The following is a 17834-nucleotide window of genomic DNA, read 5'->3' as shown; positions in this document are numbered from 1 at the left end:
AATAATCGTAAAATATTTATAGGGCAAAGAATAATGGTAAAATATTTATAGGGCAAAGAATAATCGTAAAATATTTATAGGGCAAAGAATAATTGTAAAATATTTATAGGGCAAAGAATAATTGTAAAATATTTATAGGGCAAAGAATAATTGTAAAATATTTATAGGGCAAAGAATAATGGTAAAATATTTATAGGGCAAAGAATAATTGTAAAATATTAATAGGGCAAAGATTAATTGTAAAATATTTATAGGGCAAAGAATAATGGTAAAATATTTAAGTAGGGCAAAGAATAATGGAAAAATATTTATAGGGCAAAGAATAATGGTAAAATATTTATAGGGCAAAGAATAATGGTAAAATATTTATAGGGCAAAGAATAATGGTAAAATATTTATAGGGCAAAGAATAATGGTAAAATATTTATAGGGCAAAGAATAATGGTAAAATATTTATAGGGCAAAGAATAATGGTAAAATATTTATAGGGCAATGAATAATGGTAAAATATTTATAGGGCAAAGAATAATGGTAAAATATTTATAGGGCAAAGAATAATGGTAAAATATTTATAGGGCAATGAATAATGGTAAAATATTTATAGGGCAAAGAATAATCGTAAAATATTTATAGGGCAAAGAATAATGGTAAAATATTTATAGGGCAAAGAAAAATGGTAAAATATTTATAGGGCAAAGAATAATGGTAAAATATTTATAGGGCAAAGAATAATGGTAAAATATTTATAGGGCAAAGAATAGTGGTAAAATATTTATAGGGCAAAGAATAATGGTAAAATATTTGAGTATGGCAAAGAATAATGGTAAAATATTTATAGGGCAAAGAATAATTGTAAAATATTTATAGGGCAAAGAATAATGGTAAAATATTTATGGTAAAAATATTTATGGTAAAATATTTATGGTAAAATATTTATGGGGCAAAGAATAATGGTAAAATATTTATGGGGCAAAGAATAATTGTAAAATATTTATGGGGCAAAGAATAATTGTAAAATATTTATGGGGCAAAGAATAATTGTAAAATATTTATAGGGCAAAGAATAATGGTAAAATATTTATAGGGCAAAGAATAATGGTAAAATATTAGAGTATGGCAAAGAATAATGGTAAAATATTTATAAGGCAAAGAATAATGGTAAAATATTTATAGGGCAAAGAATAATGGTAAAATATTTATAGGGCAAAGAATAATGGTAAAATATTTGAGTAGGGCAAAGAATAATGGTAAAATATTTATAGGGCAAAGAATAATGGTAAAATATTTATAGGGCAAAGAATAATGGTAAAATATTTATAGGGCAAAGAATAATGGTAAAATATTTATAGGGCAAAGAATAATGGTAAAATATTTATAGGGCAAAGAATAATCGTATAATATTTATCGGGCAAAGAGTAATCGTAAAATATTTGAGTAGGGCAAAGAATAATAGTAAAATATTTATAGGGCAAAGAATAATAGTAAAATATTTATAGGGCAAAGAATAATCGTAAAATATTTATAGGGCAAAGAATAATGGTAACATATTTATAGGGCAAAGAATAATCGTAAAATATTTGAGTAGGGCAAAGAATAATGGTAAAATATTTATAGGGCAAAGAATAATGGTAAAATATTTATAGGGCAAAGAATAATGGTAAAATATTTATAGGGCAAAGAATAATGGTAAAATATTTATAGGGCAAAGAATAATGGTAAAATATTTATAGGGCAAAGAATAATGGTAAAATATTTATAGGGCAAAGAATAATGGTAAAATATTTATAGGGCAAAGAATAATTGTAAAATATTTATAGGGCAAAGAATAATGGTAAAATATTTATAGGGCAAAGAATAATGGTAAAATATTTATAGGGCAAAGAATAATGGTAAAATATTTATAGGGCAAAGAATAATTGTAAAATATTTATAGGGCAAAGAATAATGGTAAAATATTTGAGTAGGGCAAAGAATAATGGTAAAATATTTATAGGGCAAAGAATAATGGTAAAATATTTATAGGGCAAAGAATAATGGTAAAATATTTATAGGGCAAAGAATAATGGTAAAATATTTATAGGGCAAAGAATAATGGTAAAATATTTATAGGGCAAAGAATAATTGTAAAATATTTATAGGGCAAAGAATAATGGTAAAATATTTATAGGGCAAAGAATAATGGTAAAATATTTATAGGGCAAAGAATAATGGTAAAATATTCATAGGGCAAAGAATAATGGTAAAATATTTATAGGGCAAAGAATAATGGTAAAATATTTGAGTAGGGCAAAGAATAATGGTAAAATATTTATAGGGCAAAGAATAATGGTAAAATATTTATAGGGCAAAGAATAATGGTAAAATATTTATAGAGCAAAGAATAATGGTAAAATATTTATAGAGCAAAGAATAATGGTAAAATATTTATATTGCAAAGAATAATTGTAAAATATTTATAGGGCAAAGAATAATCGTAAAATATTTATAGGGCAAAGAATAATTGTAAAATATTTATAGGGCAAAGAATAATGGTAAAATATTTATAGGGCAAATAATAATTGTAAAATATTCATAGGGCAAAGAATAATGGTAAAATATTTATAGGGCAAAGAATAATGGTAAAATATTTATAGGGCAAAGAATAATGGTAAAATATTTATAGGGCAAAGAATAATGGTAAAATATTTATAGGGCAAAGAATAATGGTAAAATATTTATAGGGCAAAGAATAATCGTAAAATATTTATAGGGCAAAGAATAATGGTAAAATATTTATAGGGCAAAGAATAATTGTAAAATATTTATAGGGCAAAGGATAATCGTAAAATATTTATAGGGCAAAGAATAATGGTAAAATATTTATAGGGCAAAGAATAATGGTAAAATATTTATAGGGCAAAGAATAATTGTAAAATATTTATAGGGCAAAGAATAATCGTAAAATATTTATAGGGCAAATAATAATTGTAAAATATTTATAGGGCAAAGGATAATCGTAAAATATTTATAGGGCAAAGAATAATTGTAAAATATTCATAGGGCAAAGAATAATTGTAAAATATTCATAGGGCAAAGAATAATGGTAAAATATTTATAGGGCAAAGAATAATGGTAAAATATTTATAGGGCAAATAATAATTGTAAAATATTCATAGGGCAAAGAATAATGGTAAAATATTTATAGGGCAAAGAATAATGGTAAAATATTTATAGGGCAAAGAATAATGGTAAAATATTTATAGGGCAAAGAATAATGGTAAAATATTTATAGGGCAAAGAATAATGGTAAAATATTTATAGGGCAAAGAATAATCGTAAAATATTTATAGGGCAAAGAATAATGGTAAAATATTTATAGGGCAAAGAATAATGGTAAAATATTCATAGGGCAAAGAATAATGGTAAAATATTTATAGGGCAAAGAATAATGGTAAAATATTTATAGGGCAAAGAATAATTGTAAAATATTTATAGGGCAAAGAATAATTGTAAAATATTTATAGGGCAAAGAATAATGGTAAAATATTTGAGTAGGGCAAAGAATAATGGTAAAATATTTGAGTAGGGCAAAGAATAATGGTAAAATATTTGAGTAGGGCAAAGAATAATGGTAAAATATTTATAGAGCAAAGAATAATGGTAAAATATTTATAGAGCAAAGAATAATGGTAAAATATTTATATTGCAAAGAATAATTGTAAAATATTTATAGGGCAAAGAATAATCGTAAAATATTTATAGGGCAAAGAATAATTGTAAAATATTTATAGGGCAAAGAATAATTGTAAAATATTTATAGGGCAAATAATAATTGTAAAATATTTATAGGGCAAAGGATAATCGTAAAATATTCATAGGGCAAAGAATAATGGTAAAATATTTATAGGGCAAAGAATAATCGTAAAATATTTATAGGGCAAAGAATAATGGTAAAATATTTATAGGGCAAAGAATAATCGTAAAATATTTATAGGGCAAAGAATAATCGTAAAATATTTATAGGGCAAAGAATAATGGTAAAATATTTATAGGGCAAAGAATAATGGTAAAATATTCATAGGGCAAAGAATAATGGTAAAATATTTATAGGGCAAAGAATAATGGTAAAATATTTATAGGGCAAAGAATAATTGTAAAATATTTATAGGGCAAAGAATAATTGTAAAATATTTATAGGGCAAAGAATAATGGTAAAATATTTGAGTAGGGCAAAGAATAATGGTAAAATATTTGAGTAGGGCAAAGAATAATGGTAAAATATTTATAGGGCAAAGAATATTGGTAAAATATTTATAGGGCAAAGAATAATGGTAAAATATTTATAGGGCAAAGAATAATGGTAAAATATTTATAGGGCAAAGAATAATGGTAAAATATTTATAGAGCAAAGAATAATGGTAAAATATTTGAGTAGGGCAAAGAATAATGGTAAAATATTTATAGGGCAAAGAATAATCGTAAAATATTTATAGGGCAAAGAATAATCGTAAAATATTTATAGGGCAAAGAATAATGGTAAAATATTTATAGGGCAAAGAATAATGGTAAAATATTTATAGGGCAAAGAATAATGGTAAAATATTTGAGTAGGGCAAAGAATAATCGTAAAATATTTATAGGGCAAAGAATAATTGTAAAATATTTATAGGGCAAAGAATAATCGTAAAATATTTATAGGGCAAAGAATAATCGTAAAATATTTGAGTAGGGCAAAGAATAATGGTAAAATATTCATAGGGCAAAGAATAATGGTAAAATATTAATAGGGCAAAGAATAATGGTAAAATATTTATAGGGCAAAGAATAATGGTAAAATATTTATAGGGCAAAGAATAATGGTAAAATATTTATAGGGCAAAGAATAATGGTAAAATATTTATAGGGCAAAGAATAATGGTAAAATATTTATAGGGCAAAGAATAATTGTAAAATATTTATAGGGCAAAGAATAATGGTAAAATATTTATAGGGCAAAGAATAATGGTAAAATATTTATAGGGCAAAGAATAATTGTAAAATATTTATAGGGCAAAGAATAATTGTAAAATATTTATAGGGCAAAGAATCATTGTAAAATATTTATAGGGCAAAGAATAATCGTAAAATATTTATAGGGCAAAGAATAATGGTAACATATTTATAGGGCAAATAATAATTGTAAAATATTTATAGGGCAAAGAATAATGGTAAAATATTTATAGGGCAAAGAATAATTGTAAAATATTTATAGGGCAAAGAATAATTGTAAAATATTTATAGGGCAAAGAATAATCGTAACATATTTATAGGGCAAAGAATAATCGTAAAATATTTATAGGGCAAAGAATAATGGTAACATATTTATAGGGCAAAGAATAATCGTAAAATATTTATAGGGCAAAGAATAATCGTAACATATTTATAGGGCAAAGAATAATCGTAAAATATTTATAGGGCAAAGAATAATGGTAACATATTTATAGGGCAAATAATAATTGTAAAATATTTATAGGGCAAAGAATAATTGTAAAATATTTATGGGGCAAAGACTAATTGTAAAATATTTATAGGGCAAAGAATAATGGTAAAATATTTGAGTAGGGCAAAGATTAATCGTAAAATATTTATAGGGTAAAGAATAATTGTAAAATATTTATAGGGTAAAGAATAATTGTAAAATATTTATAGGGCAAAGAATAATTGTAAAATATTTATAGGGCAAGGACAAAAAGTAAAATATTCATCCAGCAAGAAATAGAGGTAAAATATTTATAAGATGAGAAATAAAAGTGCAATATTTATAGGATGAGAAATAAAAGTGAAATATTTATAGGATGAGAAATAAAAGTGAAATATTTATAGGATGTGAAATAAAAGTGAAATATTTATAGGATGAGAAATAAAAGTGAAATATTTATACGATAAGAAATAAAAGTGAAATATTTATAGGATGAGAAATAAAAGTGAAATATTTATAGGGGATAAATAATGATGGAATAAGTATCACACATGAAAACAAACATGGTTCATTGTGTTTTCTGTTTTCATCAACTTTTCCAAGGATTGGATGTTTTTTTCTTTTCAATTCTTGAGACAATGAAAAAAAAAACTGCAAGTTAAAAGTTTGAATAATAAAAATATATTTTTGTTACAAAAATTAAGGTCAAAATAAAAATTAATTTTCATCTGAAACTGACTAAAATGCTTTGAATTCAGTTCTGGTGAAGTTTCTTTAAATTGTGGTTGCGATTTTGTACTGTTTTGATTGAATCTTAAAATACTATTTTTAAGGTTAAATGTGGTAGATAGGACAAAAATAAAGGGACAATAAATATGTTTGTGCATATTGAGTAGCTCATATATTAAAACAAATCTTGATTTTTATTTTCATCAACTTTTCTAGGAATCAAACAATTTTTTTTAATTCTTGAGACAATATATTAAAAAAAAAGCCGAAAGCCAAATAATAAAAAAATATATTCTGTTTCAAGAATTTAGAAATAATTGCATTTTCCAGGCATTAGAAAAAAAATTCATTTTCATTCCAAACTACATCTTAAAAATCAGCTCTGGTGAAATTTCTTTGAACTGTTGCTTCAATTTTGTAATGTTTGGATTGAAGAATCTTAAAATACTGTCAAATCACACAAAAGAAGTTTCTTGATTGATATGATTGCTGTACTTTCAAATGTATTAAGTTTTTTTTTTTTTTAAAGAATTGTACAATCAAAGAAAAACAACAAATCTCTTTTATCAGCTGAAGCAAAGATGAGTAAAATTATTTTTTAACGCCAAAAAAACAAAAAACAAAAAAAACATCTGAAATTTTGTCCTATCACTATAGTCGACTTATATGATCCCCTGCCTCATTCATTGAACCCTGATTGAATTGTACGACCAACTAACATATTGCTTCCTATTGAATCAATAGATTGTGAATACAGGGGACATATTTATCTCCCTTTTAATGGCTGACGTACTGTTTTAGACCATAGCAATAGACTTCTTTTTTTTTTTTACTAAAAACACAATAGCAGTTGCTCTACTCAATGAGTTTTTATCATTTTTGGATATATTATTTTCATGATAATTAAGCAAGTACTGCTGTTTTTGCTTAAAACCACATTTAAAAAAAAAATCGATCTGTCAACTCTATTTTAACAAACACAGAGAGAGGTTAGCAACATGTGTATAAAAGAGGCTGTAGGGACAAGAAGAAATCATCATTCACATGATTGCAGAGTTAATGTTGTTCACTGTCAAAACATAAAACAGTAGCACCTTTCCAGATAGGAGAGCAGTACTTCATCTTAAAGTGAATCTGGCTCTTATAAGATAGAGGATTTAGTCAGTAGTAAAGTACTTAAGCAGTAAAACGATCCAACCATTTTCCCAGCAATCTTAGTAACAGACTAACAGGGAGACCCAACGTTGCCCAAGATAGAATGAGGATCAACGAATGTTCCACACTTCTAATACTTTTATTGGTTGTCATTGAAATTGGTAAAATCATCCATTCATCAATCAAATCGATTGATTGCCTGATCTAGTTGGGAACATACTGTAGTGTACTGGATTGGTTGGTTGTTTTTGCTTTATGGCATATCAACCCTTTTCAGGTCATTTAATGCTGAATCCAGTGAGTTTGAAGAAAAAATTTTTAATAGAATATATTTGTTTTTTTCCAAGTCGGTTTCTATTTAACTCATAATTGGGACCCTAACAGGTACTACCACTCTGGGTCAGAGTGGACCTGGGAGTAATGGCAATTAAGGGATGGCTCCACACTCCCCAAAGCCTGCAAGCTAGGGCCTTACAATCAGTTATAGTTTAAGGTCATATCCAGGACTGTAGCGTACTGGAAGAAAGCTTCACATGTCTTCCTACAGTGACTTAGTCCATAATACATTGTAGTTTAAATTGCACCGCAGAAAACCTACTGTTCGTTTTATAAAATTATTTTATATAATAATTTGAATTAAACTTTAAAATTCAAAAGTCAAATATCGTGGTTTAATTTTGCTCTAAGCAGAAACATTCATTTATAACGAACCCCTGTCATATCAAAGAACATCCAGTTAATTTTATATGGCAGGCCCTTCCGCCTGTGTGGTGATAAAACTTAAATGCACTTGTGATGTTAAGCTGTATAAGGGTGTTAACTTTAGTCAAAAACTTTGTGTTCCTTCTTTAATGGAATTTTTTTGATTATCAATTTTCGAAACTTATCAGAGGTATTCCGATCCAATACCTATCTAAGAACACTCCCAGTCACACAGCACATTTGTGTGAAATTTCATAAAAATTGACCCCAAAATTGATCCAGCAGTTTTGGAGTCCGTAGGGAACAAATTCTCACTCTTTCTCTCACACATGCACACACAAAGTGCTTTTTATATATAAGTAGAGATTTGATGTACATCTTCCATTTCAAGTCTGTGGTGAAAGTCAACAATAAAGTGGGCTTCCTCAATGAAGGACCATTCAAGCATTGATAGTGAAAAGAGAGAAGCTTGGTGTTAAAGCATTAAAAGAACCCCCCACCCTGTGCACCACGTGCCCCAAGTCAGAGAAGAAGGAGTCAAAGACCTTGAATATCAATGCTCTTCAGAGTGCTGCCATAGATAACTGTGTTATCTGCATACAAGGGGGAACGATAGTTTGTTCAAGCTGGGTATGGGGAATCCTACTGGATGCCAAACATTCACCCGCTAACTCAGATATTCCAACTAAGAAATTATTTTAAGATTCAGACCGTCCTTTTAAGACCAATTGTTTGAATCTCTTGCACTTGATTCACTGGGTATATTTACGAGGTAGTTTTTGAAATTCTGGAATGATGGAGATCTTCCTAAGATTCCAGTTTCTTTACATGTCGTACGTAAGACCTTGGTATTTTGTTATCTTTTCTTTCTCAACTCTGTTTAACCCAGCATCATTTGGGACACTACCTTCTACTAAGGTTGCTTCTTTCTCTTTCTTGTTCCATATTTTTTATTATTTCATTTTGGTTAGTTTTAAGAGATCAACAGATTCCGGCTAACACTTTATTTCATTATGATCTGAGTTTATGTCCAAGGGCTTTTTTTAAGAGTAGATACTGTTCCCTTTATGGCTGCTATCTGTATTTCGTTATAGCTTGATCTTCTAGGAATTATTTCCAAGTATTTCTTATGATTTTGTTTTTTTCATTAGGCCAGTTGCTCCTATCACAACTGGTATGTGTATTTCTTTCAGAGAACATGTTTTTAAATAATTTTTTTAGGTCTTGATATTTTGTTAACCCCCCCCCCCCTCATTCAGCTCTATTAACATCATTTGGGATGGTGACATCAATAATGAGTGCAGTTGTTTTGGGCTTCTTCCATATTACAATGTCTGGCTTGATGGCCTTGTCTTTTATGTATCTGTTCGCCTGTATGTCTTTGTCATAGAACACTGTCACCTTTTCGTTTGATGTTATCGGTGGTGGTTCATGTTCCCAGATGTTCGACGATCTGTCAAATAACATCTCTCCGCAGATGTTCCAATAGAGGTATTTACATAATTTGTTGTGGCAGATACTTTAAAGACCATCTGCTAATAAGATTGAGCATCCAGACATTAGGTGGCTTGTGTGTGTGTTTGTGTGTGTGTGTAATAAAACAAAATAAAAATAAAACCGTGTTCGTTTTTCATTTCTGTCATTTCATACATTCTGTCTCCACAACATTTCATTTCATGATATATTATGTATTTATTCTCAAATATTATGTATTTATTCTCAAATATACATCTCAATTTGTTTCTTCATTTCTAGAAGCAATTTATTAGTGAGGAAAGGACTAGAAATCCTAACAAAAACAGATCTTAGCTTCACCCCAACTAGCAGATATATACAGAGAGTAAGTAATGTGAATTGTGATGAAAGCAGAGAGGGGGATACCTTCTCTCATAATAATTGTCTTGCATAGCAGAGGGGTGGGGTGGGTAGAAAGCATAAATATTAATTAGCTTTGCCCAGTCTCTCTTTATTATTATTTAGTAAGTCAGAGATTTCAGTTTTTTTTCACATTACCTCCCTTTACTGTCTTTTCAAATTAAATTACATCCATGCATTCTATGAAGTCGTTTTTTTTTCTCTTTTTCTACCTACATTGTTTTATCTGTATCTTTTTTTTTTTTTTTTAAATAATAATAATAATCATAATAATAATAATCATAATCATAATAATAATAATAATAATCATCATCATCATTATTTTACGTCTGTATGTTTGAGCATTCTGGCATATTTCTCAAGACGTTTCATTTTTGCATTACTTCCTTTGCTTTTCTAGACAGTGATAGATGATTTGGCGTTCCTGACAAAACATCTTCCGACAGATATATTAACTGAAGAAATTCATCACATTCTTAGACGAATTATTACTAGCGGGACCTGTGGAAATTCTACAGGGGACTGATTCATATGTAATATATCAATGTTGGCATTCTGTAGATATTCAGTGTAAATGGAAATGCTCTGATATTATTGTAGCTATTTTGGTAAAACTGTAAAAGTATTTATCCAAGCTAGCAGGGACACCCGGCGTAGCCAGGTTGTAAAATATACTTAAATATGATATTTTAATTCATGCAGATTTTGTATTTATTATTATAGAGTTACTATTATAATACTACAGATTATATATTATAATTCATATCATCTGTTAGAAGATGTTTTGTGAGGACACCAAATAATTTATCCCCATCTAGAAAACGGGAAATAATGCAACAATGAAATTTCTCAAGAAATATGCTGGAATGCCCATGTTTGTAACCAAAACTATGTCACAGTTGCTAAATATACTTTATATACTCAAAGTTTTCCTGTTTAACTAATTACTTCCTGCTATAGCACACTATTTAGGAAGATTTGTCTAAAGCAATCATATTTATCTTTTTCATATAAAGAGCCCTACAAAGCTGTGTCAAAGTGCTAATTGAAAGTTAATGAAACGAATGCATCTTATTTTGTTTTAAAAGTTTAATTATTGAACTTCTCTTTATCTGCAATATTGAAATATATCCTGAGACTTTAATATCTTTTTAATAAAATATACAAATTAATCTCACTTGTCTTAATGAACTAACTTAAACACTTCCTTAAATCATATATATATATATATATATATATATATATATATATATATATATATATATATATATATACACGCATAAAAATAGATGTACATATATATGCATACACAAAAATAGACATACATGTATATATATACACACAAATAAAAATTTAGGTGTGTATGTAATATATATATATATATATGCACACAAAAAAAAATATACATACATATATCTATACTCCTTTAATCTTTTTTTTTGTGTGTGTATTGATATTCATATTAAAAACTATTTATTTAAAAAGAAAATACAACTTTGTTATAAATGGGTTGTGGAATTGCATTCATCTACAAAAGATCTAGCTAATTTGCATATTCTTTTAAACATTCATTTTAATTAATTCCCTATTAGTTTTTTTTCGGTTTCTTATGGGATAATCATCTTTAGTTAACTATTACGTGTAATTATATTCATGCAGATATTCTACATGATTTATACTTGTGTAATATTTGCGTAAAAAGGTTATAGTAAACACAAAACTCTTTCTGTATATATTTATGTATGCAAATATATATATTTAAGCGTAGTTTACTACCGGGTATGTTGGAAGACCTGCTAGTAGTGTGTGTGTATATATATATATATATATATATATATATATATATATATATATATATATATATATATATATATATACATACACACATACATACACACACACACAAATATATGTATATATTTCTATGCATGCATGTATATATATATATATATGCATACGCACACAATATATATATATACATACATACAAATATATATACATACATACAAATATATGTATACGAATATATATAATTACATACATATAAATAAAAACTTAGAAATAAATTTGCGCACAATAAAAAATTGATGCCAAATTTATTATTCTACAAGGAATACAAAAAATTTAAGATTTTTCCTTAACCCATGGATTTTCAATAAATAGCTCACCTCATCAAAGGAGATGGTTTTAGCAAAATAATGCTTATAGGCAGTCGTAAATTTTGCTATTCAGCATACTCACACAAACATACACATATAGGCATATCCATCTAATTCATACATATAAAAGTGATCATTTGTATCTATATAAACATAAACTCAATTGTTTTGATCTATTATTAGTAGATTATGTTTGCACAAAATGTCAAGATTGCTAATTTTTAATAAAGGCTTAAAAAGATCCTTCAAACATTAATTTTTCTCAGAATTTTCTATTTTACAACTAGTGCCTGGTTCTTGCTTTTTATCTGCCAGAAGCAATGAAGTGCAATTTTAAATTTTAGCGTTTTGTGAAGAAGTGTAGGTGATTTGCTTGTTCACATTTAAAGCGTGTGAGTGCATGGCTTTGTATATTTTTGTAAGTTTACTTCATATATTATGTTTTTGATTAGACATTTTTTTTTAATTTAAGATGCAGTGATCCAAGTTTCAGCAATTGCATGCCCTTTATCGTGATGGGGTTAGACTATTGCTATAATGTTTTTTTGTAATTATTTTACTGCTGTGCTTTTTATAGTTTGGGGAATTTTCAGTGTATTTTTATTGAATATCTTTTGGAGTGAGTTATTGAGTTGGAAATATCTATGGTTTAGTTCCAGGAATGTTTCATTGTATTTTCCACCTGTTGATTGGAATGAGATACAAACCAAATTATTGCTGTTTTATGTTTGCCATTAAATTTACTGTTTGTTACATTATAGATAAGATTAGTGCAATATTAGGATGGAGCATGATATCATTTATTATTCATTATTAAAGTACGATATAGGACTTTTCCAGATTCTAAATAGGCAGAAATTAGAATTGTATTTTGAATATTTTTTTAAATAAATTACAACTGAAATTCAAAAATAAAAATTTTACATTTAATAAAAAAATCCAAAAGCTTTTTAATCTTCAAATATTTCATTGAACTTCAAAGGTTGATTTTAACACCCTGCCTTGTGCATTTTTAATATTTGGTAAATTTTAGTAGAATAAAATCTACCATACTATATAACAACAAAAAAAAAAAGGCATGCAATTAACAGGTATGCTACCGATGTGCAATATACCAAAGAAAAACAAAAAACAAAACGTGTACCAAATAAAAAACAACAAAACAAAAAAAGAAATAGTAGCAAAATTAAATATCTCACAGCAAAAAAAAATTTTTACTCAATAAAAATATTAGTAAAAAAAAAAAAATACACTCACCATTTTAATATTTCTGGATTTTTAGCTTTTGCAGATTCCTTTGCAGTCGTGACTAAACAAACAATTAAAAAAATATTATCTTTGAAAAAGGCATATATATAAATAAATTTATATAAATAAAAACATTTTTCTAATTATATCTTGTTGTGATCTTTGTATTTCTCTACTAGAAGGAAGATCTGGCATTGCCCCGGATTGAATGAGAGATCTCTTACATCCGCTACCCCAGCCATTTTTATTTTGATTGTTACATTTTATGGTCTATCAAATCTTTTTGGATTATTTAATGCTGAATCCAGTCATTTTGGAAAAGTTTTAGGCTTCAAATCTGTTATATCTTTGAATATTTATTCATAGTGTTTGGTTTGGTTGTTTTGATTTCCAACACATCAACCTGTTTTGAATGATTTAATACCAAATCCGGTAATTTTTGAAAAAAAGAAGTTTTATGCTTCAGGTATTTTTATTAGGTTGGTGCGAAAATAATGTTTTTTGCTGTTCAAGTCAAAAAACAACATTATTTTTGCATCAACCTAATATCTTATATCTTCAAATATTTATTCATGGAGTTTAGTTTGGTTGTTTATAGAAAAAAACTTGTTTTTGTAGAACTGATCAAGTTTTATAAAGGATAAATAAAAAACAATAACATCAATGTTTGGTGTATATATTTTTTTTTTTTTTACAAGGTGGTCACCACTTATCAAGGCCCGGAAGCCACTCAGGGCTAAGGGTTATTGTAAGTACAGTACGTTAGTGTGGATATTTAAAGTGTCTACTTAAGGGGGCGGTTCATCAGGAATTTGTCAGGAGGGAAGCAGTATCTTCAGCACCAGACTTAATTAATATTGGCCAAAATTTTGTAAGAATAAAGTCCAAGAATAATACACAATGTTTTCTTTTTTTTTTTTCTTTATTTAAAAATTGAAAATTATAAAAAGTACAAAATAAGAATAGAAATATTATTAAGGGGGGTTTAGGGATTGGTCCTAATTGATTCCCAGGAAATACTAAGAGTGCCTTAATGGGCTTAACAATAATGAATTTACCGAAATTTATTTCAATGTCATTGTATTTACAGTATCTCTCACTCAATCAATGCGTGGTACATCCTTTGGCTCATCTCCTAAAATTTAACATTTATAAAATTGAAGACATGTGTCGTATGGAGATGAACAATATGAGAATGATACGGTGGATGCATAATTCTGACTTAGATCTGATGATCTCAGAGGAAGATTAAATCTGAAAAGCATAGTTGTCAGAGGGAGGTTAAAGAAACCATGGGGAGAAGTGATATGAATGGATTTAAAAGAAAGAAGGATAAATAATGACCTGGTCAGAGATAGATTAGTTTGGAATTTTTAAAAGCCGTCCAACACATGCCAGCATGTAAAACAAATTAAACTGAATATGATGAGGATGCAAAAAAAATAATACAGAAGAGATTGGGTTCTTTATTCAATCACTAGCAGTGCCAGTTTTCTTTTTTGCTAGCATAAATGTTTTACTAAGACTTGATTAAAACTAGCAAAGTCACCCAGCATTGCCCAAAGCAAAAGTGCAATACATTTCTATGAAAACATCTATCTTTTTACCTCTCTATATACATCTATCTTTATCCTCCATTTTCCCCACCCTCTCTTTCTTCTCCACCCAGATTATTCCCCTTTCTGGACATACACACAAACAACATTTCCTTACATAGATTCCTTGAAGAATGAGCCATCATAAAGGAAGTAACTCACTGAAAAAAACATCAGACATCCTAACTGTAATCTCTGAACATATATACCATTCACTGAACAAAGCGGGGGAGGGCAGAGTGGTAGCTCTAGATATATCTAAGGCTTTTGACAGGGTATGGCACAAGGGTCTCCTCAGGAAAATTAAATCATACGGTATCACTGGTAGAATACTTAACGTACGTCTAAACAGTGGGATATAAATGCGGGAGTGCCTCAGGGGTCTATCCTTGGACCTCTATTGTTCCTAATATTTATTAATGACCTCCCCAACAAAACTGCCTCTGAGATGGGTATATATGCTAATGACACTACACTCTATAACAGGCATGATAGGAAAACAAATGAACACATATCTAAAGAAATGGCAAAAACACTAGAGGATGACCTCCAATCTGTAGTGGAATGGGGACATAAATGGATGGTCACATTCAATGCTGCCAAGACTAAACTAGTTTCCTTCAATAATTACAAGAAACCTTCTCTGCCACCAATAGCAATGGCCAGAGACTCCCTGTCCAAGAGTACATCTTTCAAACTGCTTGGCCTAACGTTCACAGGAAACATGAGTTGGAACAATTATATTGAAAACATTGCCAGGGCCGCTGCGAAAAAGGTAGGCTCTCTCTACCGTGCTAGAAAACTACTGAGACCTGAAAGTATCCTGTACCTCTATAAGGCCACCATTCGCCCATATATGGAATATTGTTGTCACATTTGGGCTGGTGCATCTGCTACTACTCTCTCGCTCCTAGACAAGGTTAAAAAAAGCGTCGCCAATCTGATAGGCCCTGAACTGGCATCTAAGCTTCAGCCTCTGTCCCATCGACGAAACGTTGCATCCCTCTGCCTGTTCTACAAGTACTTTAATGGTGAATGCTCTGACAAACTGCAGACACTTGTGCCCCCACGATGTAGACACCCTCGACAAACCCGACAGGCAGCTAAATCTCACCCCCACACAGTAGAGATTCCTAGATGCAAAAGATCTTTCTACTCCAGTAGTTTCTTCCCCAGAACCGCTAGACTCTGGAATTCCATTCCAAGTTCCTGCTTCCCTAACTGTACTGACATGCAGAAGTTCAAGTGCAACGTGAACCGACATCTTGCTGCCCAAATCCCAACATAGCACCCCAGTAGTTGCTGCCCCTGATAGTAGCCCCCTACACCAAAATGGTAATGCGCCTTGGTTGGGGTGAAAAAGTAATAAAAAAAAAAAAAAAAAAAGATGTCGAACGAACATGTGAGAAGCCGAAATAGCAAGAATTTTATAAAGTCAACGTAAATAAATCTCGACATGACACGCATTCGCAAATCCTACATATTATGATCGGGAGGGGGGGGGGTATATAAAGAGTTCTAAGACATAGTACCCCCCCCCCATTTGCCTTTCACAGATTATTCATCCGGGGCAACACTGACCAAGTGTATCTCAACTTTGTGAGTCTTTTTGCAGTTTTTGACTTTTGGCTGCACATATTAACATACAGACAACTGCCCTTTATGTAATAGACTAGCCGGGTACCCAGTGTTGCCCGGGTGTTTAGAGGTGTGCGTTGAGCAAAAAGAAAAGTGGTAATAGGCAGGCAGGCTCGGACCCATACCGTGAAGGAGGAAAAGGGCATGAAAAAAAAAAAATGTGACGTCTTTGCTGTTGTGCCCATCGTTAAACCGGAAATGACGTAGGTTTAAATTAAGGCTAGACAATCAAAAAGAGGCGATGACTTTTGAAAATATCTGCAAAAAAAAAAAAAAAAAAAAAAAAAAAAAGACCACTCCCTGTAGAAAAGTGCCCAGTTGAGGGTGAAGTAATTAATGTTTTTGGCTAATTTTTCGATATTTGTCGTCCGAAGGGTCGACTTCAAAATGATACTGATCTCATGAAAATCCGTCACCTCTGTCGAAAATTTTAGGCAGACATACATACATTCATACATACATTTAAACAGACAGGTGAGATTTATATTATAGATAAATTGGCCATACTTGCAGAGAACAAGGAGAGCAAGATTTGCAGGGTTTTGGGTTTGCAAGAGATAAGGGGTATGAAAAAAAAATTGGATAAGGATATCAGCTATGAGGATGAAATAGTCAACAATGATGGATGTTGTCTTATGAAAAGCATCAGAAGAAATATGAGAGATGGAGTGGACATAGCTGTCCTTAGAACAGGCAAAATGGTAAAATGGCTGCATTGCAGAAAAAGATGAAAATTGGACAACTGACATCAGATGCAAATAAAGTAGAGAATTAATCGGAACGTTTCTTGGAAATGTTCCAATCAGAAAGTTTTCAGGCGAAGTGGAGATTTTCTCTTTGAAGAAAAGGGCTCGAGACGAAGACATGCCGAAGGTAGACATCTTACCTCCAGAGTCTAGAGATTTCACTCTACCCAGTGTGGCGACTAAAAAGAAGAAAACCAAATTCATTCATATAAAAACTCACCGAGAAGGCAGCTTACAAAATATTTTCTTTAACTTCACTATTTAAATTAAATATAAATATATTTATATATAATTAATTTAGAATAAAGACACTCTACAGTATTGGTTCTTGTTCAGAATTCCCCCTATATTAAAAACAAAAATAAAGAAAAATCTGTCTGATATACATACCAGTGGCAAAATGAAAATATCATATTCCAAAAATTACATAAATTGATCAAGTAGTTTTATTATTTTTTATAAAGAAAATCATTTTTAGTGATTAATGGGAATTTGTAGGCATTACAACATCATCAGCGTCCAGATATTGTTATTTGGCCTTAATTTATCA

At 29.4% G+C, this 17834-nt stretch overlaps 1 protein-coding gene across 15 annotated transcripts in view; it reads right to left on the bottom strand.

The window, feature by feature from the left end:
* Positions 1-17834, bottom strand: part of LOC145241450 (mitogen-activated protein kinase kinase kinase 15-like) — a 391615-nt gene that overhangs the window by 100663 nt on the left and 273118 nt on the right. For 11 of the 15 annotated variants that reach the window (XM_080104421.1, XM_080104425.1, XM_080104411.1 and 8 more), the window contains 2 exons: positions 17425-17463; positions 13315-13366 (listed from right to left, as the gene is read on the bottom strand). In XM_080104421.1, coding sequence (XP_079960547.1) covers positions 13315-13366; positions 17425-17463 — 91 coding nt within the window. The remainder of the gene's footprint in view (positions 1-13314; positions 13367-17424; positions 17464-17834) is intronic. The other 4 variants (XM_080104415.1, XM_080104418.1, XM_080104420.1 and 1 more) reach the window with 1 other exon arrangement.

This window comes from Euprymna scolopes, chromosome 20 (genome assembly GCF_053919585.1).
Source record: "Euprymna scolopes isolate OS-2025 chromosome 20, ASM5391958v1, whole genome shotgun sequence".
NCBI lineage: Eukaryota > Metazoa > Mollusca > Cephalopoda > Sepiida > Sepiolidae > Euprymna > Euprymna scolopes.
The sequence above is the reverse complement of the archived record's forward strand: the minus strand, read 5'-3'. Positions and strand labels throughout refer to the sequence as shown.